This window comes from Mesoplodon bidens (genome assembly GCF_964165515.1).
Source record: "Mesoplodon bidens genome assembly, chromosome: X".
Lineage (NCBI taxonomy): Eukaryota > Metazoa > Chordata > Mammalia > Artiodactyla > Ziphiidae > Mesoplodon > Mesoplodon bidens.
Window position 1 is genome coordinate 122378833 of NC_138163.1, and position 26910 is coordinate 122405742.

At 42.5% G+C, this 26910-nt stretch overlaps 1 protein-coding gene across 1 annotated transcript in view; it reads left to right on the forward strand.

The window, feature by feature from the left end:
- Positions 1 to 708: 708 nt before the first annotated feature.
- The window catches only part of SMPX (small muscle protein X-linked), a gene marked incomplete at its 5' end in the record, with an annotated part of 48825 nt that continues 22623 nt past the window's right edge, over positions 709 to 26910 (forward strand). Inside the window, 3 exons of the mRNA XM_081222513.1 lie at positions 709 to 747; positions 12192 to 12278; positions 18771 to 18919. Of these exons, the coding sequence (XP_081078639.1) occupies positions 709 to 747; positions 12192 to 12278; positions 18771 to 18905 (261 nt within the window). The 3' untranslated portion in view covers positions 18906 to 18919. The remainder of the gene's footprint in view (positions 748 to 12191; positions 12279 to 18770; positions 18920 to 26910) is intronic.

Sequence of the window (26910 nt, forward strand, 5' to 3'; positions counted from 1 at the left end):
TCTGACATGGTCACATAAGCCCTATTTGCCTTCTGAGACTGATTCGTTAAAAAAAAAGAAGACAGATGTGAGGCTTGTCTGCCAGCTGCCTGTTTTACAGAGCCCAGGCTCTGGACGCACAGAGCAGGGAGACGCGGCCCATGTCCCCCAGGTCTCTGTGCAGAACAGACACGTGCACAGAGAGCAGGGAGCATCGCAGTAGTAAGAATGTGGTACGGGCCATTTCTCTTTGGGTGTTTGACGGAGGCGAGGCGGTCCCGATGGACTGACGTGCAGCCCTGGCAACAACTCGGTTCAGATCAAAAGTTCAGTTTCAAGCAGAAAGCTTCTGAGGCCCAAACAAAGGTGTTTTATTCCCACAACCTCTTTGCTTTGCTGTTCTTGGCAGGGGGGCAAGAGGGCAGGGAAGGAGATGATAGCGCCTTTCAAGTTTCTGATTGCCTATCATGAGCATCAGGGGCGAGGCATCTCAGCATTTCTCCTCCTGAATGATTTATCCAGCGCTCTAGTGTTCCCTCTCCCTGAGGCATTAGGAAGGAGAGTCTCTAAGTAACCGGAAACTGAGACTGAAAGAATATATGGCCAGTGAAAGGGGTGACTGCCCAGTTGAATCATGAGTTAAATTCAAATTTATCACGATTGAGAATCTGAATGCCGCCACCTCTTACAGTTTCTTACCTGTTTTTTTAGGGATAAGACCTTGTCGATATGTCGAAACAGCCAGTTTCCAATGTCAGAGCCATCCAGGTAAGTAGACATATTTGTGTTTTAACATCAGCAACTTCCAATCTGTTTGCTTAATAAATCAGACTGTTTGTGACTGTTCACCCCAACTGATGATTCACTTCAAAAAGAAAAGAAAGACTCGTGTAAGGTACAATTAAGGAAGGATATAAGGCTGGTAATGTACAACTGAGAAGGGAGAAGCTATTTTTGTAAGGGAGACAAAGTTTATAAATGAGAATTAAATGGTCTTCTACAAAAATGCAGTGTGTATGTTTTTTGATATGCTTTTTGGTGTGTAAGTTTTTGATATGCTCATCGATCGGAATTGAAAAATTCAATTTCCGTTTTTATATCCAATTGAGTTTGTTGACTCATCTGTTTAGAATACATCTTTCTTTAAATAACATCCTTTTCTTGTCAAGTGTTCTTCTCAAGGCTTGGGTATTTATCTTTTAAGGTCCGTATGCTATTATGTCTCCTCATGCCCTCTCAACAAACAAATTCTTTGGTTGTTTCATCTGACTTAAGTGTTACCACAATAAGGGGAGGGGGAAGCAGGCATTTTGGAACACAAATACAACTACGGAGAAAATTTTAGTATTTGTTTTGACTCAATACTAAATTTGTTATTTCTCTTAAGAGCTTGGTGTTTAACTCTCAAGTGGCTCCCATACTGAGACAGTGGGCACAATGCTTTATTGCTAAATTCCATCTTTCCTTTCCATCAAGATGGAGCCATTTGTACTTTCTCTAAAGGAACTTTAAAACTTTTTCCCCCTGGGCTTTCCTGAATACCGCACAGCATATGGTAGTTTCTGAATACTTGGGGTCTGATGCACCATCATACATACACTAACTCATAAGCAACTGACTGCATTTTGAAGGGACATGCATGTGGTCAGATTGTGGGGTGAGGAGTCCTAGCACACACCGGTGGTGGAAGTGGGTGGAGGGACGTATCTTTACCCGTCATGACTAATGCATAGCCTTAAATGGATGGGGTTCTTAAGTGGTAAGATATATAACAACCTCTGGAAACCTGTCACAGAACAAACCACCAAGGAAGGGCCTCTTGGCAAGGATTCAACTCTGCATTGCCATGTTTGGCCCTCTGGTGTCCACCTAGTGAGTTTCTGATGTACGTACCCTGACATTGGTAGTAGAATTCATTTTGCCTTCCAGGCCTGTGAGCATCCTTGAGCCTTTGAACCTTCTCTTTTACCCAGTGTGTACAGCTGTTAGTAGCATGGGCTGTGAAGCCAGATTAGTGGAGTTTGAATCCTTAATCCATTTGGTACTGGTGTGGGATCACGGGAAAACTACCTTACCTACTTTACTTCTCTGCCTCTGTTTCCACATCTGTAAAATGGGGACAGTACTCACCTCCTAGGGCTACACGTATAAGATGCTTAAAACAGCACAGTAAGCCCTCATTAAGGGTCACATTGTTACTATAATACTTATCATTCCGGAATGCTCTGTGTTAAAGTGACAAAAAATAATACCATTTAATCACTGCATTTGAAGCTCTCAAAGTGCTAAACATAAAATTTCCTTTTTATTTTGCAGGACACAAAAACATAGTCTCTCAGGCTGCCTTTTATTCTCTTCCTTTTATAGCTGAAAGTGTGTTGATTTTTCTTCCTTAGTGCTTCCTGGCCTCCCTCAAATCTACACTGAAAATTCACCCGTATTTTATCTGTTAGTTTTGACCTTGATATATTTTTAGGTCTGTAATATTTAAAAAGCTGCTATTGACTGTTCTCAATAGCTGTTATTATAGTGCATTAAAAAAAATCCATCTACTCTACCAACAAAGGCAGTGCTTCCTTGTGGATGTGGTATTGCCCCTCTCAATATATTTTATGCCAGACAGAAAGCCTAATTTAATGCACCTTCAAATGAAATACTATTTCTTGTGGCTAAATAGGATCTGCACTGATATTTTCCTATCATTTCTGCATTAAACGTAGGGTCTATTAAATAAAATATGAAAATGGTTACTCTATACAAAATGCTTTGTAGTAGGAACATTACCTAGGCTATGGCCTTGTGTGGAACAAATAGAAACCCCAGCTGATGAAGGAATGCCCTCGTTGTATAAATACTAAAGGTCTTAAATGTTCCATTCAACACACTCTAGTCACTTCTTTTTATTAGGATCTCATTTCCAATTCAGTTCAACTGTCACATTCTGGGTGCATACTTTGTTCCAGGCACCATACTAAGTGTTGGCTATGCAAAGATGAACTGAAACCTGATCCTTGAGTTTGAGGAGCTCATGGTCTCCAGGACTCACTAGCTATGTGACTTTGGGCAAGTTGTTTTATCCTCTTTGTGCCTCAGTTTCCTCATCTGTCAAGTGGGGAATTAATAACATGTGATCTCATAGGGTTGCTGTGAGGGTTAAATGAATCAATACTTGGAGGTGCTTAGGCCAGTTCCTGGCTCATTGTAATTGCTCAATAAATATTAGCCATTATCATCAATCATCATCATCGTAATCATGTGGTTCAACAGTTCCCAAAGTGCGTCTCCTAGAATAGCAGTTTTATGGGATGTTGTTAGTTAAAGGGTTCCATGCTAAAGTGTTTGGGAACACAACATTAAGCAAAGTTGAACAGGATCTTTGCTGCAGGATTTCTCAGAGTCCATAACTTGCTAATGGCTTCATATAGTTCCAAGAAGGCAGTGATGTATACAATGTTCTCTAAACATATTGGACCTTTGAAATGAGTATCTTGTAGGATAGTATTTTGCAGTGCAAACTTCTAGAAGTAATGACTTAGATCTCTATTTTGTCTGGGTTGAGCATATTTAAGCCTCTGTCAACCATATTTCTAACAGTCAGGCATAGGTAGTTGAATTACTGCACCTATGTACACCGGACAACATGGAGCCAAATGGTTATAAATCTCTACCTGGCCACTCACTAACTCTGTGACCTTAGTTCACCCTTAGTTTACCCTTCGGTAAAATGAGGACAATCATACTACTTAACAGGATTGTTATAATGAATACACAAAATAATGTATGGCAAGTGCCTAGTTTATAGCACACAAAGTCCTTAAGAGATGGCTCTTCTAATTATCCAAGTAATGCATGGAATGGCCTTGTTTTCTCTTCAGCTGCTTCCATCTCCTCCCTGCCCCAGAATAAGCGGGAGGCCAGAATCAGACCCACCCTCAGAGGAGATGGACAGTTGTCTTTCACATCCACATTGAAGAAGAGATGGCCTTTGAATTGTAAGGGGATTCTATCTAAGTCTGCATTACTTTTCAGCTGTATTAGTGAAATCTCATTTATCCCAGGGACATAAAAACATCCTGAAGGAGTCAGCTGATTCTTCCATAGTCTGGAGAGGGCCTTTGTCTCCTAAGCAGCTGATAAGGCTCTAGACCAGACGTTGGCCCACCTTTTCTGTAAAGGACCAGATAGTAATCAATACTTTAAGATTTACAGATCACTGGGCCTCTGCTGCACTATTCAGCTCTACTGTTACAGCACAAAAACAGCCATAGGCAATACATACATGAATGGCTGTGGCTGTGTGCCAATGAAAGTTTATTTACAAAAACAGGTGGCAGGTTGGATGTGGCCCATGGGCCGTAGTTTGCTGACCCCAGTTCTGTGCTCTGTAGGCTGCTTGTTAAACCCCACTGTTGATGGGAATGGAGTTGCAACCAAGGTAACATCAGCACACTAGGCACAGTGGGTCTGATCCTTTCAGATGAAAGAATTTGACATGACAGGTGGTGGGGAAAGCTAGAGCTGCCGGGAAATCTAATCCCATCAGCGATCTGTTTGGTAAGTCTAATGAGACCAAGTGACACTGACCACTGGCAGCACCTGCCTGTCCTTCCCCTTCTTCCTGAACACACCCCTTTTGGCAACTGCCATGGGCGTCCCCAGGGCCTCAGCCCCCCCAGAGCCAATGTCCCCTGAGTCGTCACTGGCCCTTTCTCTTCACCACTGATCAAAGTAAGCTGAGTATTATTTGTTCTTTCCTGTAAGATCTGAGAGTTTCATGGTTGAATGGAAAAGAGCCCTGTGCCCTAGTCATAGCTCTGCTCCGTGACTTCATCCCCCGGTCCTCATGAGCTGCAAAGGGCAGGAGGCGGGGATGTTGCATTAAATGACCTGTAAGCCTCTGTCCAGCTTCTAATAGTTCATGAACTTCTTGAGAATAACTTCTAAGGTTTATTATTAGGACGATAATAATAGTTTCTTCAGGGTTTACTATGTACTTGGCACAGTGCAATGGGATTTCCATGGATTATAATGAAAGGTTTGGAGAAGCAAAAAAACTCACCCAGGATCACACAGCCTGTGAGTAGGAGAGTCAGGAACTGAACTGAGTTGCCTGATCCCAAAGCCCATGTTTGGAACCATTTTGCAACAGTGACTAGTCTCATTACTTACCATCTCCAGCCCGGCACCGAGAGTGAAGATGGAGGAGTGGGTGTAATCATAACTACCAAGGCTGCTTGAAGGACAATTACCATTTTATGGATGCTGGGTCCTCCCTTTTTTTTTTTTTTTTTTTTTTTTTTTTTTTGCGGTACGCAGGCCTCTCGTTGTTGTGGCCTCTCCCGCTGCGGAGCACAGGCTCCGGACGCGCAGGCTCAGCGGCCATGGCTCACGGGCCCAGCCGCTCCACGGCATGTGGGATCTTCCCGGACCGGGGCACGAACCCGTGTCCCCTGCATCGGCAGGCAGACTCTCAACCACTGCGCCACCAGAGAAGCCCGGGTCCTCCCTTTTAAAGCCCTCAACCGACATTCAGAAAGGGTGCCAGCATTTCAGCAGAAGCAGCTAATAGCTTACACTGATTAAAGTCATTTTAAATGTAAGTTGGCTAGGAGTGAAAAGTACAAAGTAAAGTGACTCACTAACAAACATGGTCTTGAAATACAAATGACCATGGCCACTGAATCCCACCTCTCTGCTTAATTGACTTAATCAAGCTGCTCGTGAAACTAAAACTAACTCCTTTATCATACATTTTACAGGAATGATTATATGAGCCTTGCATCATTAGTTACTGTATGGCTTCCTACCATGGGAAGTTTCCATTGTCACCCAATCCACGTGTAGAACAGAATATCTTGATGCCCTGAGTTTTAGTACTTCTTTCCCTTCCCCACCCGTTACCATTGCTCTTCCAGTCTCCATTGCTCAGGGCATAAGGGCTCCGTGGAAGAAGAAAACAGCCCAACAGAAATATTTACAGACAGGTGTTAGGGACTCTAATTCCATCTAGGACTTCCAGTTTAAAAAAGATTTCAGGTATATGACAATCCTTGGTACAAAGGAACAGACTATCACCACCCATGGCTGGTCAGTTAATCAAATACATTTATTAAAGCTAATAATAGGGGCTTCCTTGGTGGCGCAGTGGTTGAGAGTCTGCCTGCCAATGCAGGGGACACGGGTTCGTGCCCCGGTCTGGGAAGATCCCACATGCCGCAGAGCGGCTGGGCCCGTGAGCCATGGCCGCTGAGCCTGCGCATCCGGAGCCTGTGCTCCGCAATGGGAGAGGCCACAACAGTGAGAGGCCCGCGTACCGCAAAAAAAAAAAAAAAAAGCTAATAATAATAATGATGATACATACCTTCCTTTACTATTGCATTTAAATGCGAAAGATAAAATATGAACTTTCATTTGTCACATGTTTTCCCTTTGACCTTGGATCTACTGTTTCTTTCTTAGGTAAACCACTATAACACAGTGTTTATGATTTCCACTGCTGGTTTCTTTGAAGTGTAGCCAGAACTTGAAATGTAGCAGTTTGATTCTAGAGCTACCTCCAGCTGGTGATCTTTGCTGCTCTGCCAGGGCTCCATATTGGTGACATATACTGACTAAGGGATGTCATTTTTTGAGGCTGACATTCACAAGTACTTCAGAAATATAACCTGCCTTCAACCGATTGTAGACATTCTCTTAATAGCTGTACGGTACATTATTGAAATCTACTTTCCCCTGGATGACAAGACTACAGTTGAGTCACTCAGGAAATTACTGAAGAGAACAAAAAGTGTTGAGAACAGAGGGGAAAAAAAACACAACAACCTTTCAGTATGAAACATCTTGGGTGAAAAACAGTGGCTGAGTGGGAGTTTCTCAAAATTGTATTGAGTGGGAAAGTTCTGTGTGTTCTGAATCTATTTCACATTTCAAGAATCCCTAAAGACAAAGAAGTCATGCATTCTAGTGATACAGAGCTTTATTTTAAAATGGGTTGGATATATTTTAGTTGGTGTATGTGTGTATGTGTGTGTTTGTGTGTCTGTCTTCCTAATTTAGGCTAATATATCAAATAAGAAATCTTTTAAAATTAGCTATTGGGAAAACACCCCTCTTTCTGAGAGTCTTCTGTGAAGATGCTAGAAATCTCAAAATGTCATATCCTGCTCCATTCAGAGAAGGACTAGGACTGTAAGAACAGGAAAGCACAGAAAGAAATACTGTAAAATGCAACCCTATAGGGGTTCCTCTTCCAGCGGCTGGGCGAAAGCCATGGGGAAGGCCATAGATTCTGGCAGGTGCTGCTGGAGACCTTGGAAAACTAAAGATAGAACCCGTGGGGAGTCATCTGAAACAAATATGCAATGGCAGGAAACTCCAAAAGCCTGAGCGCTAAAAGGAGAGACGGAGTGGGGACGAAAAGGGAGGGGGAGATAAGAGAACAAGGGCTCTGGAAAGCAAAGTGGAGTGGGATTGTCAGTATCCAGTGGCTAGCAGCTACAGAATCCAGCCCACTGGGGAAAGATGCCATTGCACTGTAAGTCACACAGGAGTGGCTGGGGAGGGAATACTGTTTCCAGAATTCTCGGGCTCAAAGCCTGGAGCCAAGCAAGAGAACAATACAAATAATTAAGGGACTAGTGGAATTAACTTACAGGGAATTCTTTCGGCTTTTCTTCACCTGGTGAGATCAAGTGTAGTATTCATTTCACATCAGATAGGTCTATTATCAGGGAACTGTATCCTGTTCTGGCAAAAGATGATCTAGTAGATTTTTTCCATTCCAACTTTGAGGATGTAACAAAGTATGTATAGCTTGGGAAAGTGATGCACTGGGTCTGCTACGTCAGGGGCATATTTAGAAATATCTAAGATGAATAAATCTCAAGCAGGGAAAAAAAGCAAGGGAAGGTGTTACAAAAGGAAAAAACCAAAGCCTGCTTCCTTTACACTTATACAGAATCTATATAGAGAAGGAAGTCCAACCTCGTATCAACTCCAGGTCATTGATTTCTGTTTGTTTATTCTTTCATAAAAACATAGCTCATATTCCAAACCCATTTTGAGTAGCGAATACCATGTTCAATTTGCAGATGGAAAAATTGAGTCATTGAGAGAGTATTTTGTTTGTGTTCAAACAGCAAGTCAGTGAAAGAGACAAGAATATGACACCAATCCTCTGGTCGATGGAACAAAAACAGAGAGCTACAGGTCTACACATTTCTATGAAATTCAAGTTATAAGGAATTTTTCTTATGGTTCGAATTTAGCCTATAATTTGTCACTCAAATATCACCGCCCTACAATTATGTTAATGAATTGTCTCTAATCAGTTACAAAGCAATCCTCTGACACTCCCTTAAGGTGTACATTAATGATTGGATACTTGACACGTTCATAGGCTGCTCTGGATCCTGTCAATATTTGCTGTCAAAAAAACCATTTAGGTTCTGGGTTTCTTGAGTCATGCCTTAAAGATGAAAAAGCATCAGGCTAGTGAGTTAATGGCTCAGTTTTCAAATGTGGCTTTTTTTGATGCCTATTCTAGAATTATCCATTTGGCGTGCCCCTTTTCCAAGGCCATTCTCAAGGTGTAAGTTTGTGTGGCCTTGAGCATATCACCTAACCTCTTTGAGGCTCAGTTTCTTTATGAGTAAAATGAAGATGATAGTCTGCACCTCAGAAGTTTGTTGTGAGGATGAAGGTGTTATGACAACCTAGCTGAATCTTGGGGTTTTAGGGTGGATAAGGGTGGTTTGTGGTGAACGTGGGGAGGGGTAGTTACTGTTCCACAACCTCACCACCAGGTTAAGATGAAAGTTAGTCCCAACCCAACTCTGCCACTTTGTTAAACACGCATTTGTTAGCAAACAAGCAGAAACCATCCATACAGTCTGTCTGTGAGCCTGATGAAGCCTCAGCTCTTGTCCCTTTAAATGCTCTGAGTGACTGCCAGTTTGCATAAAAGGTTCATGGGAGGCAGGTGGGGATTCTGTTGCCCATAGTTGGCAGCAGCCAGCTAGAAATCCTCATTATCAATGACTGGAGACAGGCCCATTTAGGGACCACTCCTCTGAGCTCTGTCGCTAAAGATGTAAGCTAGAGGCATCAGATTCTTACACTCTGTTCAGCAGGGTGGGAATTGTCTCTAAAATAATTTAACCACTCTACATATCTTAACCTCCTCCAACTTCATCAAGAGAAGCCATTTCTAACAGTCATTCCATTATTTCACTGATTTTTTGCCATTTATGCAAATATTAAAGCCTCAGTTATTGGTGGAGATAAACCTAACAGAAAACACTTGGAGCAGCAATCTGGGGAACGTGGTCTTAGTAATATTTTACCACCTAACCACCCCAGGAGGATGAACTCCCAATGAGAGCAATAGTGTTCCCTACAGCTGTAGTTTAAACCAACCTGTGTGTATAAAATATCACACTGTCTATGCTAAAGTAGTTTAAAGTAAATTACAGACATCTTAACAGTGGGCAGAGTGAACATTTTAAATGCACATCAATACTCATTCACTTAGGGGTGATCTCTTTCAATGGTTGTCAGATTTGGGCCCCCAAGTTCCTTGGAAGTGCTCACGGTCCAGGGCTTGGGGGAAGCAGATGGGGTCTGGGCTCCCTACAACCTTGGCCAGAGCAGCTCCACCTCCACCTAGTTTGCATTTCACATATTCTCACAACACTTTACTGAAAAGAAGGGTTCCATGGCAAGAAGGGTTCCATTAGTGAAGGCTAACATTCACATTAAACAAGTGGGGAAGAAAAGACCCAGAGCAGTTGTCACTCTTTCAAGTACAGAGAATCTACAGCCACTCCTAGCACTGGGCTCTTTTCACTACCATAGCCACCCAGGTACCATGGAGAGGCTACATGCATTGCTAAAATCAATCTCTGAGCAAGAAAAGGTGGTATTTCCATAGCATGCGCTTTACTGAATACATCATCCTGGATGATTTTTACATGTTCCATTACTGAAAACTACAACCCACCATAGAGCATACACTCTTGATTAAATGGGTTAGTTTAACAATCATATCTTTCAGAAACAATACGTTAACTTGAACTTCCCATTAGGAAGATGCCCTCTGTACATGCTTAATAAATGGGTCAGGGTAGTGGTGATCTAATTAAACTTTTAGCCAGTTAACTGTCTTCCAAATAGTCCCTATATCAACTTTTCCCCTCTTTCATCCAAACTGTAGTAATGGAAATAGTTATTGGTTCAATACACATCATCTTCAGTGAGTCCTACTTACATTGTTTCGATCTTATTTCAGGACCCTAGTGATATTTCATCCTATCTAAGACACTGTCAATTGTAAAATACCAGTATTTTATGTCCTAAGAAATAAAACAAGTGTGCCCATTAAAAATTTAAGATAGCACTGACTGTAAGACACACTCTGATTTCAGAGATATTAAAAGAGGTGCATCTTGGAGTTCATGAAGTATGCTACCATATTTGCCACCATAGAAGACATGTTTTCCCCCTTGTCTTATACCTCCTCCTCCCCCCCCACTCTAGGCCACCTGATATTTCCATTAAACAGAGGAATAGCATAGAAGGCTCAGCCTTAGTTTTTCCAAAATGCTTCCCTCTGAAATTGTGCTGCACTTATATTTTAGCATATATGATACATACTGACCCCAAATACTTCTTGGCTTGTTGGCCCTAGGAATGGTGATGTACCTCTCTTGATATCCACCACAAACACTTTGGATCTGTTTCCTTTCTGTGGGATCATCATTATTCTAGTAGAGAAGAAAGTTTTAAAGCCCTATGTGGAAAAAGTCACTTCCTGTTCTACGGAGCAGAACATAGATCCACCATGTTGCATGAACACGGACACTGGATACTTCCTGTGTCTTGAGTTAAACATTCCCCTGGCAACAGAGCTCATATCAGGCAGTTCCAAATACCACACTTCCTAATGATTTTGTTTGGTGTGGTACCAAAATTGCCCAAACTGAGTCATACAGTAACAAAATATGTTGCTCCCTTTGCTCGGGCATCATTTTCATTCATAACATCAGAACGCAATTTCAACTTTTCAAGCCCACATATCCAACTACTCATAAGGATACACTTTATCTCAAGTGGAAAAAAATACATTCTGCCTTAAAAAAAAGTTTTAATGCTTGTTTTATGTGAGTGATACTACTGGGTGAAGATGTTTTTGGTCTGCATTAAACATTCTTGCCTTTTTTTTTTTTTTTTGCTGTACGCGGGCCTCTCACTGCTGTGGCCCCTCCCGTTGCGGAGCACAGGCTCCGGACACACAGGCTCCGCGGCCATGGCTCGCGGGCCCAGCCGCTCCGCGGCATGTGGGATCTTCCGGGATCGGGGCACGAACCCGTGTCCCCTGCATCGGCAGGCGGACTCTCAACCACTGCGCCACCAGGGAAGCCCCAACATTCTTGCCTTTTGATAACAGATGAAGAAGTATGGACAAAATTCAGATTTACATATTCTCTCTCCCAAGCTTGAACTACTATGTCGGTATTTTCCTTACATAATTTAATGTTTAGCATATTTCATGTTTTCTAGAAGGTATTTTATGTTTACTGTGGGTAGAAATTGGTATTGCATCTTAATAAAGGACAAAAATCTATGAACTGTGATACCAACGAACTTGACTTTCCAGCACTCTCCTTATGCACTGACCCACACAGTGGGGTGTTGGGGAGAAGGTAAAAGAGTGTCAAATTACAGAGACCTAAGGCAGTGCTAGAATAGCCGTAGGACATTATGGGAAGGAGGAGGTGGTTTGGGAGGCGTGATTGCCCCCCTCCCGTGGTAAATCTGAAGGAAGCTGAAGGAGGGCTAAGATGTGGGATGGTTTCTGCAAATGCCATGGCCTCCTTTCCTATCATTATGTGTTCTTTCCTCATCCCAGAGAGCGGAAAATATTAGGCACCACAGGAGGGCAACAGCCAGAACAAACTGTCTTCCAATTCTTCCAGCCAGTAGGGAACTGTGAAATCACTGCACAGACCTAAGGACGAGTACAAGAAATCTGGAATAAATGGAAGTCAAATTTTCCTTGGCATATTTTTGTACTGTCATGCAATTTTCTTGAGGTAAAAAGCTTTAAAGACATACTCTTCAGATTTGTTTTGCCTCACAATGATTACCATCTCAGAGGGTCATTGCAATTCCTTAGTTTCCTTACGCTAAATCTTCCCTGTTTTCTCCTTTAGGCAAATATCAATATCCCAATGGGAGCCTTTCGGCCAGGAGCTGGGCAACCCCCCAGAAGAAAAGAATGTACTCCGGAAACGGAGGAGGTGAGGAAAACTGAGCTGTCAGAGCTCAGCACCTTCTTTCTCCTCCAACATCCTGACCAGAGGAGGCAGAGGCAAGGCGAGGGCCAGCTTTCCAGGACAAGGAGGGCACAAATGCATGTGGGTCAAGGAGTCATCGTGTAGTACATACATTTCTTTGGTTGTCTTGCTCAGTCAGCCACGAAACACACTGACCCTCACTTCCCTCCAGCCAAATCTAAGTGCCTGGCCCAGGTATTGAAGATGCTGAGTTTAGCATCTAGTTTATTGATTGTGTGTGTGTGTGTGTGTGTGTGTGTGTGTGTGTGTGTGTGTGTGTGTGTGTGTGTGTGTGTGTGTGTGTGTGTGTGTGTGTGTGTGTGTGTGTGTGTGTGTGTGTGTGTGTGTAGGGGGAGGGGGAACCTCTCAGATGCTCTTGGTTCAGCAACAGTCAGTAGCTTGCTAAGTTTTCACTCTGAAGCTTTTATTCAGTCTAGCTGGATGTATGTAGTACAGCTTCTGATGAGTGATGAACCCCAGTGGGAACGCAGGTAATAAGCACGTGAAATTACTTGTGGATTCAAACAAAAAGCCCCAATCTCTGGGTATTTCCTTTGAAAAGAGGAACTTGCAAAGGAGTCTATCAATTTCTGTATTTTTCCCTCCCTTTATTTCTTTTCCTTTCCTCCAAATTCAAATACCCAGTCTTCTAAAATGGGGGCTAAAATTCATCATGGGTGCAATAAATATAGTTCCCTGCCCAAATGTTTATATTTTTCCTCAATTCTGACTTTTCTGATGAAACCTGGAAGGTCTGGTTCTAAAAAAAAGTTAAGGTCTTGGAGCAATAAAGCCACAGGGCATTGCAGACTGTATTTTATCTTTTTTAAAAGGTGAAAAGGCTTTTTAAACTTTTGTAGGTGACCTTTTTGGTATTTGCTAATAAAACTGGTTGTTCTGCATCTAACCTTTTTCTCTCATAAATAATTCCTGATGTGGTCCTAAGTTAGTGGTTCCAGCCTCCTATAAATAGAAAGATAATTTTTGAAAGGAAGAGATAGAGTATTTGAGTGACATCGCCATGTTCTGGAGTTTCAGTCACTAAGTCACCCTTGATGAACAACAAATTTTCAACATACAAGCTGAAAACACCTGGCCCTACTCGGCTCTGAGGGTACATAATGTCAAGTTCTGCTGCTGCTAACTTGGCCACCCAGGTAGCTCATGATCATGAGCTCTCCCTCTGGGACTTTGGTCAAGTATCTGAGTCTCTGTCTGCAAAATATGATTCCGTCCATTCCTCAGAGGGTTGCTGTGAGGAAAGAGTCATGTATTCAATAAATGACTGTTCATCGATTGATCGAATTATCCAATTTTTATGAAGGACTCCTGGGCCTATTATTTCACATGTTGTAAGAAAAAAGCACAGGGAGGTAGAAGGGAGGGCAGAAAGGCATTCTTTCTACATCTCCATTCATCTGTAATTAGGTTTTCTTCCTGTGCTTCCTCGTAAGCTGTGTGTCACTGTGTCTGGCAATCAGTTGGAAGGTAGCTTGACTCTCTTTTCACACTAAATGGAATGATGTGCCTGTTGTTTTGGAGGCTTGCATCCATCTTCCTCTGTGGTAGAGACGGCCCTCGATTCTTCTCTACGACTGGTACTTTCCTCCACAGAAGTGTCCCAGTTAGGAGCTTGGGAAAGCACTCTGCTCGTACTCTTGCCTTGTCCCCAGCCTGATGGTTCCAGCACATTCTAAAATAACTAAGAACTGATACAGCCTGGGTTTTGAAAACTTACTTTATGACCAACCATATAAATGGTCAGCCAACATTCTTCTCAGGATGGAGGGAGCGGGGTATCCACAGAGATCCAGAGACCCCAGGAGTGTTTCTTGAATTGAGCTACACCTTCCTTGTGGGGCTCACCGTCGGGAGGGTGGCAAGGGGTGGTATTCCCTTATTCTGAGAGCAGAAAGGGACTCTCAGGACTTGTGGGGTCTTATAGAGAGGTGGGATCTAATGACTCAAGTTCTGGGCTGGACCTTGGAGTAAGTTTCTCATGGAAACAATATTGCAAGTGGAGCAGTAAGGCAGCTTGGTTTGGCTACGAGGCCCCAGCCACCTTTGGTTGCATAATTTGAATGGGAAAATGGAATCTGAATTCAAATAACCTGTAGAGCCCCGCTTTTCTATTACTATCCAGTTTAAAATCTCGGAATTGCTTACTTTCTTAGATTTGGGATTCATTGCTTAGCTTACCATTAAGATAATCACTGTCTAAAGTCGAGGGCATAACAAACCACTCCTGAACAGAACAGGCCACCTCTATCACAGCCAGGAGCTCCCCCATCTCAAACCTGCCACCATCTCAGACGTGAAGAAGATGGACCCTAGCAGGAAGCCAGACGGGCCATCTGACAAGGCCTGTGAGCACTGGCTGAGTCTCCCGCCTACCTATGGTCTCTGTAAGCCCTTGCTCCGCATAAGACAAGGCAGCTGCTTGATTAAAGTGATTTGAAGTGTATTGACAAGCCCCTGCTCTGCCTCCCAAATCTCTCAATTACATCATTATTAAGCCACAAAACAGCACATTGGGATTTTCTGTTAATTACTTCCCTCTCCACCTGATCCCTTCACATGATGCAAATACACTATTTAATTCTAGTCTTGCTACTTCCTAGCTGTGAGGCCGTGGGCAAGTTTCTTACCCCCCTCACCTCGTGCCTCAGTTTCCTCAACTGTAAAATATGGATAATAATGGTAGCAGAGTGAGAATTTTTAATTAATTAATTAATTAGTTAATTAATTATTTCTTGGCTGTGTTGGGTGTTCATTGCTGCGTGTGGGCTTTCTCTAGTTGCGGTAAGTGGGGGTTATTCTTTGTTGCCGTGCGCGGGCTTCTCATTGTGGTGGCTTCTCGTTGCAGAGCACCCGCCCTAGGCACGCAGCTTCAGTAGCTGTGGCACGTGGGCTCAGTCGTTGTGGCACGCGGGCTCTAGAGCGCAGGCTCAGTAGTTGTGGTACACGCACTTAGTTGCTCCGCGGCACGTGGAATCTTCCCAGGGCAGGGATCAAACCCGTGTCCCCTGCATTGCCAGGTGGATTCTTAACCACTGCATCACCAGGGAAGTCCCAAGGATTTAGAATTGATGTGAGGATTAAATGAGTTAGTAGGTGTAACTTAGAAGAGCTAGCAGTGTGTTTGCTGTTATTATTAAGTCTCCAGTGTATGAGCATAACAAGCACATCAGGCTGTTGTGTCGTACAGGAGAGAGTTTAGGGGAAAACTAAATAGGGCATCTGGTAGTAAAGAGGGAGATGAAGATGAGATAGCTGTGAAATGGTTCACCATTTTGCCAAATTTTACAAATACTCTGTCACCCCCCAAGGGGGGCATTTCCCTTTGACAATAGCCATTTCTGAAACTGGGAATGGCGCGGGGCTGATAAGCCTTCTCTCAAGCTTTCTTTATCTAAAACCAAAGAATGTCTTCCATATCCCTTCTCAATTCAAATATCTACTTACAAAAGAAAAGAGAGCATACTTAGCCAAATGGAGCCATCTGGACCCTGCCTGTTCATGCCTTAATATATTATAATTCTTATGATAACAAATTCATAGAAAAAATGGAATCTGATTAACATTATTTTTTAAAAGATGAGAGAAGATTCAGTTAAGAATATGCACCACCACTAACCCCCTCCTGAGTCAATATCTTAAAACCTAGTTCTTAAATATACCCACTTATAATTTTCCATTATATGTGACCTTACCAAATCAAGTGTTAAAAGTTTTACCTTGATAAATAAAAAACAGTGCATTGAGGTTTTAATAAATTTAAGTATTTTCATCCTTTAACTGTGTATGTTTGCACAGTAAATCTTTGCACACAGACACATAACTGCACACGCTGGTTTTCTGTGTTAATTGTGCCAGTATAGCACATTTTGATATTAGAAAGATAGTGATTATGACTCACCCAGGAACTTAACAGAAGGAACTGGAAACATTTTTCTCCTTCATACTTCTTTATTAAGATCTACCCACCTAACAACCATGGGAACATTTATAAGTGAGGAAATATTTTTCATTTCACCACTACATATATATATATATTTTTTCTTTTTTTTTTAAATGAGCACGTTATAGCCTTGTTTAAAATTTCTTTCCAAAAGCCCAACAAAGAACATTTTGGAATACCATGTCCTCCAAGTGGATGTTTAAAAGTTTTAACTATTGCTTCTAAATCTGCATTTATAAATGATGAATGTGTGTGCATGATGAAAGGAAGCTGAGCCTATGGCTCTGTACATTGACCTGGGGAAACATTTTCCAGATATTTACAACAGATATGTACAACAGGTACAGTCTACATCGAACTACTGTATCATTTAGTGTGGGTGACATGTTAGCTATGTCATCAGCACTGGGTCAGATTAAAAGAAAATGACTATAGGAAAAACCATGAGCCCCTCAAATAAGCAATTTAAAAACGTTTCTGTAAAGGACACATCTACCAAATAATTTGTTAAAGTTTGGGAAGCTTCAACATTTTCTGCCCTTTCCCCTTAGGGTTTAGACAATTTGAGAACTAGATGTAGGAGCCAGATGGGGGCTAAAGCACGGCATTGGCTTTAATACCCAAGTTACAGGGCTGCCTAGTAGGGCCGGCAACACATATGGGCACAGGGATTGCACCTGAGAAAAACGTGCAGTTTCTTATTCTTTTTCCCAGAACTGTATTGGTTCACTCCGTTGCTGGCCCAGCAGGTGGAGCTCTGCCAGTCTCATAGGGGGCCTGTTAATTTGGGTCCTCCAAGAAGCAGATCCAAAGATGGGATTCGATGGGCAAAACATTTATTGGGGAAAACACTTGTAAGGAAAAATGAGAGGGTCCTCAGACCGTGATGCAGGTGAAGGAGAGTGGGACAGAGGGTTGGGCAGAAGCATCTTAGACAACAGTGCTGTTCTAAGGAAAATTCTCGAGCCCAAGTCCCTCCCAGAGGAGTCCCAGGTCTCCCAGGAACAGGCCCGCCTTAGGATCCTATGACACTCAGTCATTGGCCACGAGCAGCCGTGGGAAGTGTGACCTCAGCGTGGTGATGGGCGGGTTTCAGGGTGAAGCAGCTGGGCCTGTCATTCAATTATCCTCCCTGCAGGAAACTGATCCAAGAGGCGTGCTCCTGTGGCTGCCACAGAGATCAAATGTTCCTCCAACACCTTCGTTCCAGGGCTCTGGGGAATATGCCCCCCACTGCTAGAAAATAGGAGGAATGAGCTAACCAGCAACTGTCTGTAGTAATGAATTGGAGTTCTAGGAGCTACACACAGCAACGGATCTTACTGTTTTACAGCCACATGTGTTTGGTGTATGTACATAGAGACATAGATTTGTCACTATGGCACATTCTCAGGCTTAATCAGCTAAACCACCATCAACAAGTGTGCCTATGCACTTCTGCCTCAGGAAACTGAGGCCACGGGCGGGTCCTACGCCAGCGGGGCTTCCCTGGTGGCGCAGTGGTTGGGAATCCACCTGCCAGTGCAGGAGACACGGGTTCAAGCCCTGATCCAGGAAGACCCCACATGCCGCGGAGCAACTAAGCCTGTGCACCACAACTACTGAGCCTGCGCTCTGGAGCCCACGAGCCACAACTACTGAAGCCCGCGCACCTAGAGCCCGTGCTCTGCAACAAGAGAAGCCACTGCAATGAGAAGCCTGTGCACCACAACGAAGAGTAGCCCCTGCTCACCGAAACTAGAGAGAAGCCCACGTGCAGCAACAAAGACCCAACACAGCCAAAAACAGAATAAAATAAATTAAAAAAAATTTTTTTTGGAGGAGCCACAGAAAAAAGTATAGGATATGGTCCCACCCTAAAGCCACAACAACAGAAAAACATAAAACGGTAGGAAACGTAAAATACTTTCCAAAGCAGGAGGGGAGAGCTGGGCCTCCTCTGCCACTCCATCCTATCCCACCCATATTCAAAGAGGTTTTGCTTATGTCAGTTTCAGTTTGTTTCTGCTTCCCAGAAATGTCATTGTAATAAAGGCTGGCAGCCACTGCACCCCAAACAAAAGAACGGAAAACTCCTGGACCAAGTCCTTGTTAGAGGTAGCCGTGCACTAACGGTCCACAAACCTCTGCCTTTCAGGCGTCTTATTATGATACCAAATTAAATTTGATCTTGTAAGATGCTTCTCTTGGAAACACAACACAAATCCTTTTAACTAGTGGTAATTTTTATTAGCTATCAGACACTGAACAGTACTCTTGTGTTTTCTAAGTGATGCGGAAATTACTTGTTTTCTTCTTCCAACTTTATTCCTCTATAAACTTCAGGAGATCTTGAAACTCTGAGGGTGTTCCAACAGCACAAGAAAAAGTCACTCTGCTAGAATTACTCTCTGACATTATTTTTGCTTTAATTGTTTTCTGCTTCATGTCTATGACCTAGAGAGACTAAATGTCTTTTTCGGTGAGCTAAATCTTTCTCCTTTTTTTGTCTTCAGGGTGCTCCTCCCACTTTGGATGAGGAGAAGAAGCCAATTCCAGGAGCTAAGAAACTTCCAGGACCTGCGGTCAACCTATCAGAGATCCAGAATATTAAAAGTGAACTGAAGTATGTCCCCAAAGCTGAACAGTAGTTGGAAGAAAAAAGGTGAGTGAAAAACTATTTTCTTTGTCTCAAAAAGACCACTATAAAAATGGTTTATGGAAGCCTTGCACCGAAGGAGTCTGGAATTCCAGAAGTGTTTACTAAGGATCAGGACCTTCAAGTTAGACCAGTATTTCCGGTGCAAAGTTTTTCTGGTATGTAAAGCCAAGCTTTTAAGCCTATCTTATTCCCAAACTAGTCAGAGGGCCATTGAGGATGTTTGCCTGCCATCCCCTTGCTGGTTACCTTCTTGGTTGGGGAAGGGTGGGGTTGGGAGAGGAAAGATGCTTGGGAGGGGGGCCTTGAGGAGCTTTTGATCTTCAGGTACAGGGAGCCCGCCATCATTGCATGCCTCAGTTTCCCTACCCAGATGCCCCAAAGAGCGATGAGCTACTTCTGAGCTGGAGGATCAGAGGGGCAAGGAGCTGCGGAGGTCTGGTGGTAACCCAGGTGTGTGTAAGGCAGACCAAGAGGACCTGGTAATGACTCTGTAAGTAGAGGAGGGAAAGGTAGGCTCAAAATTGTACCTGCCACCCGAAGAGGCACTGCAAGCAGGGCCTGTGACTTTATTTTCATTGGCTCTGTTCAGTAATGATCCCCTGGTGAGGGCTCAGCCCCACCCTTCACTGCAGACCTGATGCCTGCAGACTGGTGTGGGATTTCTGTCAGTAGTGGGCTTGTGGAATTGGCCCAAGTCATGGCTCTTTCTCCTATGAGACCCTGGGAGCTTTATCCAACATTACTGAAGGCCACCATGCACAGTTTATTCCATTTCTTAAGCAGAAGTTTAAGTCTAGAGGAGAGGAATCTATATTGGCAACATAAAACAGGTATTCATCTGGCTGACTGTCCATTCATTTGTTCATTCATCCAGTCATTCGTTTATTAAAACCAATATTTATTAAGTATCTGCTATGTACTGAACACTAGATACATATACTGATTACTTATCATGTGACAGGTACGGTGTGAGGAGCATTCTATTCATTGTTTGTTAAGTTTCATGATACACTCCCTGTGGGTATTAGGGTGACATCTTCTGACCACGTAGATGGCAAAGGCAAGCACAGCAATGGGGCCCTACAGTGTCTTCTGTAAACATAATGAAGAACAGACGTTCTGTGAGACAATCCCATGCGTGATGGTAAAGTTACTGGAGTCACGCTTATGCTGACTTACTAGGACATTTGCAAGTAAGTTCTGCCGAAAAGAATTCTTCATAGTGTAGGAGCCAGTTTGAGTTAAAAGAACAGAACAGTATCTAGTGTTTTCAGCACAGTTACATGAAAGAACAAAGGAGTAAGAATAAAACACAGTGGATTCTATGACCATAGCATGAATCCCAGGAACCTGGATGGGGACAGAGTGATGTGAGCAGGAACTGACCTGAAGCATGGCCACACACACTTGGTATTAATTATGACAGAATGAAGCAAACTGATGACTATCATTATACTCAGTCCTGCTTGTGTTGCCAAGCTGAGATGAAATATTCTAATATGCTTGGGACAAAGCTACAGAACTTTCTTGTGAGAAAGCCCACAGAAGTGAAATGAACTTTTGGGAATATTTATTATCATCACCCAACCAAGGCTGTTCAGTTAGACATGTGAATTTTTTTAAAATTAATTTATTTTTGGCTGTGTTGGGTCTTCGTTGCTGCACACGGGCTTTCTCCAGTTGTGGCGAGCAGGGGCTGCTCTTTGTTGCGGTGCGTGGGTTTCTCATTGCAGTGGCTTCCCTTGTTGTGGAGCATGGGGCTCTAGGCGTGCGGGCTTCAATAGTTCTGGCGTGAGGGCTCAGTAGTTGTGGCTCACGGGCTCTAGAGCGCAGGCTCAGTAGTTGTGGCGCACGGGCTTAGTTGCTCCACGGCATGTGGGATCTTCCCAGAGCAGAGATCGAACCTATGTCCCCTGCATTGGCAGGCAGATTGTTAACCACTGAGCTACCAGGGAAGTCCTGACACATGAATTTTTAATGCAAATTTTAAAGGGTTTTGCTTTTATGAAATCCTTGTCAACCTAAATTTAACCCCAGTTCCAGTTTCAGAAGAATTTTGTTTTGAAGATCCAAAGGAATGCTGTTTTAAAATTAGTTCAGAGAGGGGATGGACTTCCCTGGCGGTCCAACACTTAAGACTCCACGCTTCCACTGCAGGGGGTGTGGGTTTGATCCCTGGTTGGGGAACCAGGATACCACATGCCGTGCAGAGTGGCCAAAAAAATAAAATAAAATTAGTTCAGAGAGAATCTTGTGGTGTTATTCAGCAGCGAGGCTGATTCTGTAGCCTTGGATCTATGGTTACAGTAATGGGGAACAATACCAACTCCATAAAATAGCAAAAAGGTACTAGAGTATCCAGAAAACATTTTTTATTACTTCATTTTCTCACAGAAGACTTTAATGATTCTTCTCTCCTGAAGAAATTCTAATAATGCAAAACCACTCGGAGAGGCCTATTTGTCCGTATTCTACAGGAATGTGAAAACCTAAGTTGTCCAGGTAATTGATCTGAATTCCTGATGAGGACAGTCATTGTTTTGACCCAAGGAGTGATCTTTATTTCTTGTAGGAGAGGTAGTGAGCTGGTTTGTTTTTGACTCATCAGTTCTTCTCCTGCAAATCTGTCAGATTTTGAGACTTCCGTGGTCATGGTTTATGGTCACAGAGGGAGAACATTTCTTAACGTTTATTGATTCAGTGGAATCATAAACAGTAAATACCCTGGACCAGCCGTCATTTAGCCCCTCACTGGCTGGATTTGATTTTCTCCTTTTGGACCACCACTTCATCACCTGCCCTCACCATGTATTGTTCAATGATTTAATCAAACAGGTCGTTGTTTGAAGACTGAGTGAATAAGTCCATATTACCAAACTATGAAAACCACAAGACTTAAGGCTCAAAGTCTAGGATATAACTATTACAATATTTTAGACATAAGACAGAGCAGCACCTCCTTCTAGCTAAGATCAGCACTTCCTTTTAAGTGGGGTTTCAGATTCTTTCCATGCCCTGTGTCATGGCTAGAATTGTTCATGAAAATAGATAAAAAACACTATAGGACAAGAATCAGAAAGGCCAATGACTAGCCAGTTAGAGATCAGTACTCACAGCTTGTGGCAAAGGAGTTAGGGCCTGGACCTCATCAGGAACCAGAACCAGGCAACACAGAGGCAGCACATACCAAGTCAAGACCAAGAGACACGGGAGAATCCCAAATGGGGCCCTAATCCACGCTGGAACAGGCTGGGACAGGGAAAGGCAGGTGTTCAGCCCCGTACCTCTCAGGATGCTCCTGGCTGTGGTTTAAGGTGGCCAAATGGTGATTCAAGCAAGCCCAGGAGCCAGATGAAGAGACAGGACCAGCAGCAATGTCTGAAAACCAAGAACCCTCCCACACTCGCATGCCTGCCTTTTGCTGCATGATCAGGAATCCCCCACCCCATGTCCACCGTCAAAAGCCACTGTCAGCTTGTTTGCTTGTAGCTGCAGGAGATGCCACCTCAGACTTCACGGACAGGGGTCTGGGGAACCTGGAGGACTGCTAAGGGCGGGTGTCCAATAGATTCTGTGTCCACTCTCAATGCCCAGACCAGACCACAGGTGCCCAGTAACGAACCTTTGTAACTAGCTTCTGCACCGTAGGCATTTTCTTCATTCCGTGCTATAAGATATATAAATGTCAGACTTGGTCCCTGCTCTCAGGATACTTAGGTCTTGATGGAAAGATAAAAATAAAAGATAGGTAACAATTCAAGAACTAGATAGCAGCTCAGTGATTCAAGATATCCCATGGTTGTTTATGACCCACTAACAAGTAGGCAGTAAAGCAAAGCAAGGTTATGACTTACGAGAGGGGGAACTCACAATGATTTGGCATCAGGGACAATTTCAAGGAGGTGGTGGGAATGGAATGGTTTAAACAGAGGCTCAAAGATAACCTCTGGATGTAGGGAATGTCCAGAGCATCATTATTGGGCCAGCCTGCTGAGACCAAACAGTTCCTCTAGGGCAATACTTCTTAGACTTTTGGGGCAGAGCAAAACAAGATTCCACAACCTGCCTACATCATCTCTTCTCTTTTTCCAGCAGTAAAAGAACTCAGTGATAACAAAGAATTAGAGAGGAAAAAAAATAAGTATCAAAGTAGCAGCAATGCAGCAGTTATGAGAAGAATGATTAACAAAGATAAACCCTAAGAAGAATTCTACAATTATGTTAATGAACACAAGGATAGCAGCAATTGAAAGCCCTGGGAGTGATGAAGCACTAGAAAGAAAGTGTCCTTCTGAAGTGGCAGGAACTACTTATCTCTGTGTTGGACATTGCAGCATGGCCATGTGTTGTGCGACAGCCAGACTTGATGATTATGTACTAAACCAGGGTTTTAGAAAAATGCAAAATTGTAGTGATTCTTAATAACTCACTTAGTAGCTTTTGGCCATGTATATAACTGAAAGTCTATGGAATGAATCTCCATTTTGTTGTAAGAACTGAGGAAAGCATTTGCATTTTGGAATGAGGAAGTCTTTCGAAGTCACCCAGTGGGCATTGGACCATACTTTGAGAAACATTGCTATAGTGCAATAAGTGAGAGTGAATTGGAATGATCTGTAACTCCTGTACACCCATACACTGCCCCATGGTCTCAAGTTAGTCTCTAACCCATACCCCACATTGGCCAACCAGCCTTGATTCTAGATTTTGTAGTTTGGAAAAGAACCATTATAATGCCCTGTTGGGGGAGGCATGCCTTCTCCATCCAGCACTTTGCCCCAACTCTGGCATCTTCTGTTTATGCTGTCACAATCCTTACCAAAGTGGTGTATTCATTTGCTTTTTAAATCTTCTTCATGATGCCAGCATATAGCTTCTTAGAGGCTAGGGCACATCTGATACATCTTGAGCACACATGCCTTATTACTGGTGCCCTGACCACAGCAAGCCTGGTGTCCCCTAGAAATGTGTTCTTGTAGACTTTCCAAGTCCTTGCATTCTCAGGGAGATTACTACTTAAAAGCAAGACTAGCTTTTCTGTCAAGGACTGACGGTAAGATTGTTGACCGCAATCAGTAAAGGGCTCAGAAATTTGACTTTAATTCATTGATTATAACTTTATTCCTCTGGGAAACTGAATAATTAGGGAAAATGTCAAGGTTGGCTCATTTTCCTCAAAAGAGGAGAAAAATATGTAAATCCAGAAGAAAATCATTTAATTTTCAAGAATTCTTTGGATTTATTTTTCAAAGAACGTCTATGTCCAGATAAGACATATTTACCAACCAGTCATCGAGAAAGATGCCATCTCTGATCGAGGAGAACATAAGGTGTTCATTACTCTTAAATGTTAAGCATTACACATCACGATTGTTCTTGCTGATTCAAAGGCTAATTTTGACAGTGTTAGCAGAAGGGCAAATTGATGTACTCAGACCCTTGATGAAGTGTGTTTAGCACCTAACAACAGACCCCCAAAATACATGAAACAAAAACTAACAGAACTGGAGGGAGAAATAGACAATTCAACAATAATAGCAGGCAACTTCAATACTCCACTTTCAATAATGAATAGAGCCACTAGACAGAAGATCAACAAGGAAATTGTCTCAGTCTCTTTGGGCCAGTATAAAAGAATACCATAGACTGGGTGGTTTATGAACAACAGAAATTCATTTCTCACAGTTCTAGAGGGTGGGAAGTCCAAGATCAAGGCACCAGCAGATTTGGTGTCCAGTGAGAACTTGCTTCCTGGTTCATAGATGGCCATCTTCTCCCTGTGTTCTCACACAGCAGAAGGGGCAAGGAAGCTCTCTGGGGTTTCTTTTATAAGGCACTAATTCCATTCATGAGGGCTGCACCCTCATGACCTTTCACCTCCCAAAGGCCCCACCTCCTAATACCATCAAACTGTGGATTAAGTTTCAACATATGAATTTGGGGTGGGGGGACATAGATATTCAGTCTACAGCAGAAATAGAAGACTTGAATAACACTATAAACCAACTAGATATAACTGACATCAGCGGCACACTCCACCCAACAACATCAGAGTACACATTCTTCTCAAGTGCACATATGGCACATTGTCCAGGACTTATTTCATGTTAGGCCATAAAACAAGTCTCAATAAATTTAAAAGGATTGAAATCATGGCAAGTATGTTCTCAGAGTACAATAGAATGAAATTAGAAGTCAAGAACAGAAAGAAGTTTGGGAAATTCACACGTTGTGGAACTTAAACACTCGTAAATAACCAGTCAAAGAAGCAATCACAAGGGAAATTAGAAAATACTTTGAGACAAATGAAAATGAAAATACAAGATACCAAACTGTGGCATGCAGCAAAAGCAGTGCTTAGAGGGAAACTAATAGTTGTAAATGCCTATATTAAAAAAGAACAAAGATCTCAAATCAATAACCAACCAATCAAATCAATAACCAACCAATCAAATCAATATTAGCAGCTCCACATTTGGGAACCAGGCCCTTTATCATCTTAGAGTAAGCTTAACCCATACCTACATAAATGGCAAATGATTGAACTGATGCATGAATGGAAATATCAGCCCTTTTAAATGGTAAAATGTAATAAGCTAAAACAATCTATTTATATAAACACTGTAACAACATAATAGAAGCTGGGAAATAAAAAGTAATCACCTGTAAGATCACCAGTTATCATAATACTCAAGTTGGTATCTTCCCTTCCAGTTTTCCCCTTAGGTTTACATATGGAATGCAATACAACTAAGTTGCTAACAATATGGGGCTTTAGGTCATGAAGACTTGGTCTCATTACCTTCTACCTTTGCAACTTTGAGCTCTATGTCTCTATTTCCTCGTTTCATAAAAAGCAGAAAATGGTGTCTCCCTCATAGGGTTTAGGATTAGGGAGATGTGAAGGATTAGGGAGAGGTATTTTAAGAAGTACATCTAGGCACCTGGTATAGAATAACTACACATAAATGGGAACTGGTTCTCCTTTTACTTTTTTCCTACAGAGCATCATTCATAGCACATGTATGGTTTTGAATCTTGCTTTTTCCACTTCACGTTGTCTCATAAGAATATTTTTCCAGTTTTACTGAGAAATAATTGACGTACATCACTGCCTAAGTTTAAGGCATACAGCTGGATGGTTTGATTTACATATACTGTGAAATGATTATAGAAATAGGTTCAGCTAGCATTCATCATCTCATACAGATACAATAAAAAGAAAAGAAAGGAGAAAAAAGAAAAACTTTTTTCTCCTTGTGATGAGAACTCTTAGGATCTACTCTCTTAACAACTTTCCTGTATACCACACAGCAGTGTTAGCTATAGCCACTGTGCTGTGTTGTACGTTACATCCCTAGTACTTCTTTGCCTTGTAACTGGAAGTTTGTACCTTTGGACCACCTTCCTCCAATTCCCCCTCCCCGGCTCTGCCTCTGATAACCATATATCTGATCTCCTTTTCTATGACTGTGTGTGTGCATTTTAGATTCTACATATAAGTGAGATGGTATAGTATTTGTCTTTCTCTATCATAAGAATTTTTATGCTGCTTTGTAGCTTTCAAAATTAAGATGATTTATTTTTCATAGTCTTTGACTTATCATGATTTCATAACCTTTTCCCTCTGCCAGAAGACAGAGGACTGATTTATTGTTTTACACAGAACTAAACTTACCCAACAACTTCTCCAAATGTCTTCTCTGTGGTTTGCTGGAAATTTTTTGTCCTCAATTTTGGAATGTTCCCTGCTTTGACCCAATTACAGAAGCTCTATTCATTTTGTTTGAAGGAAATGGTTTTATGCTGAGATTTTTCACTCTCTAGTGAAGCCACATTTCTTTTGATTTGTGATGCTCTTTTTTTTCCTGCTCCCCACTTGGTTAGGATAAAGATGAGTTTTGCAGTGGTTCTGAACTGCATCAAGGTTTTATTCATTTGTTAACCTGCCTGGCAAAGCTACTGTTCTAGGCCCTGGTTACAGCCTGTGTGGG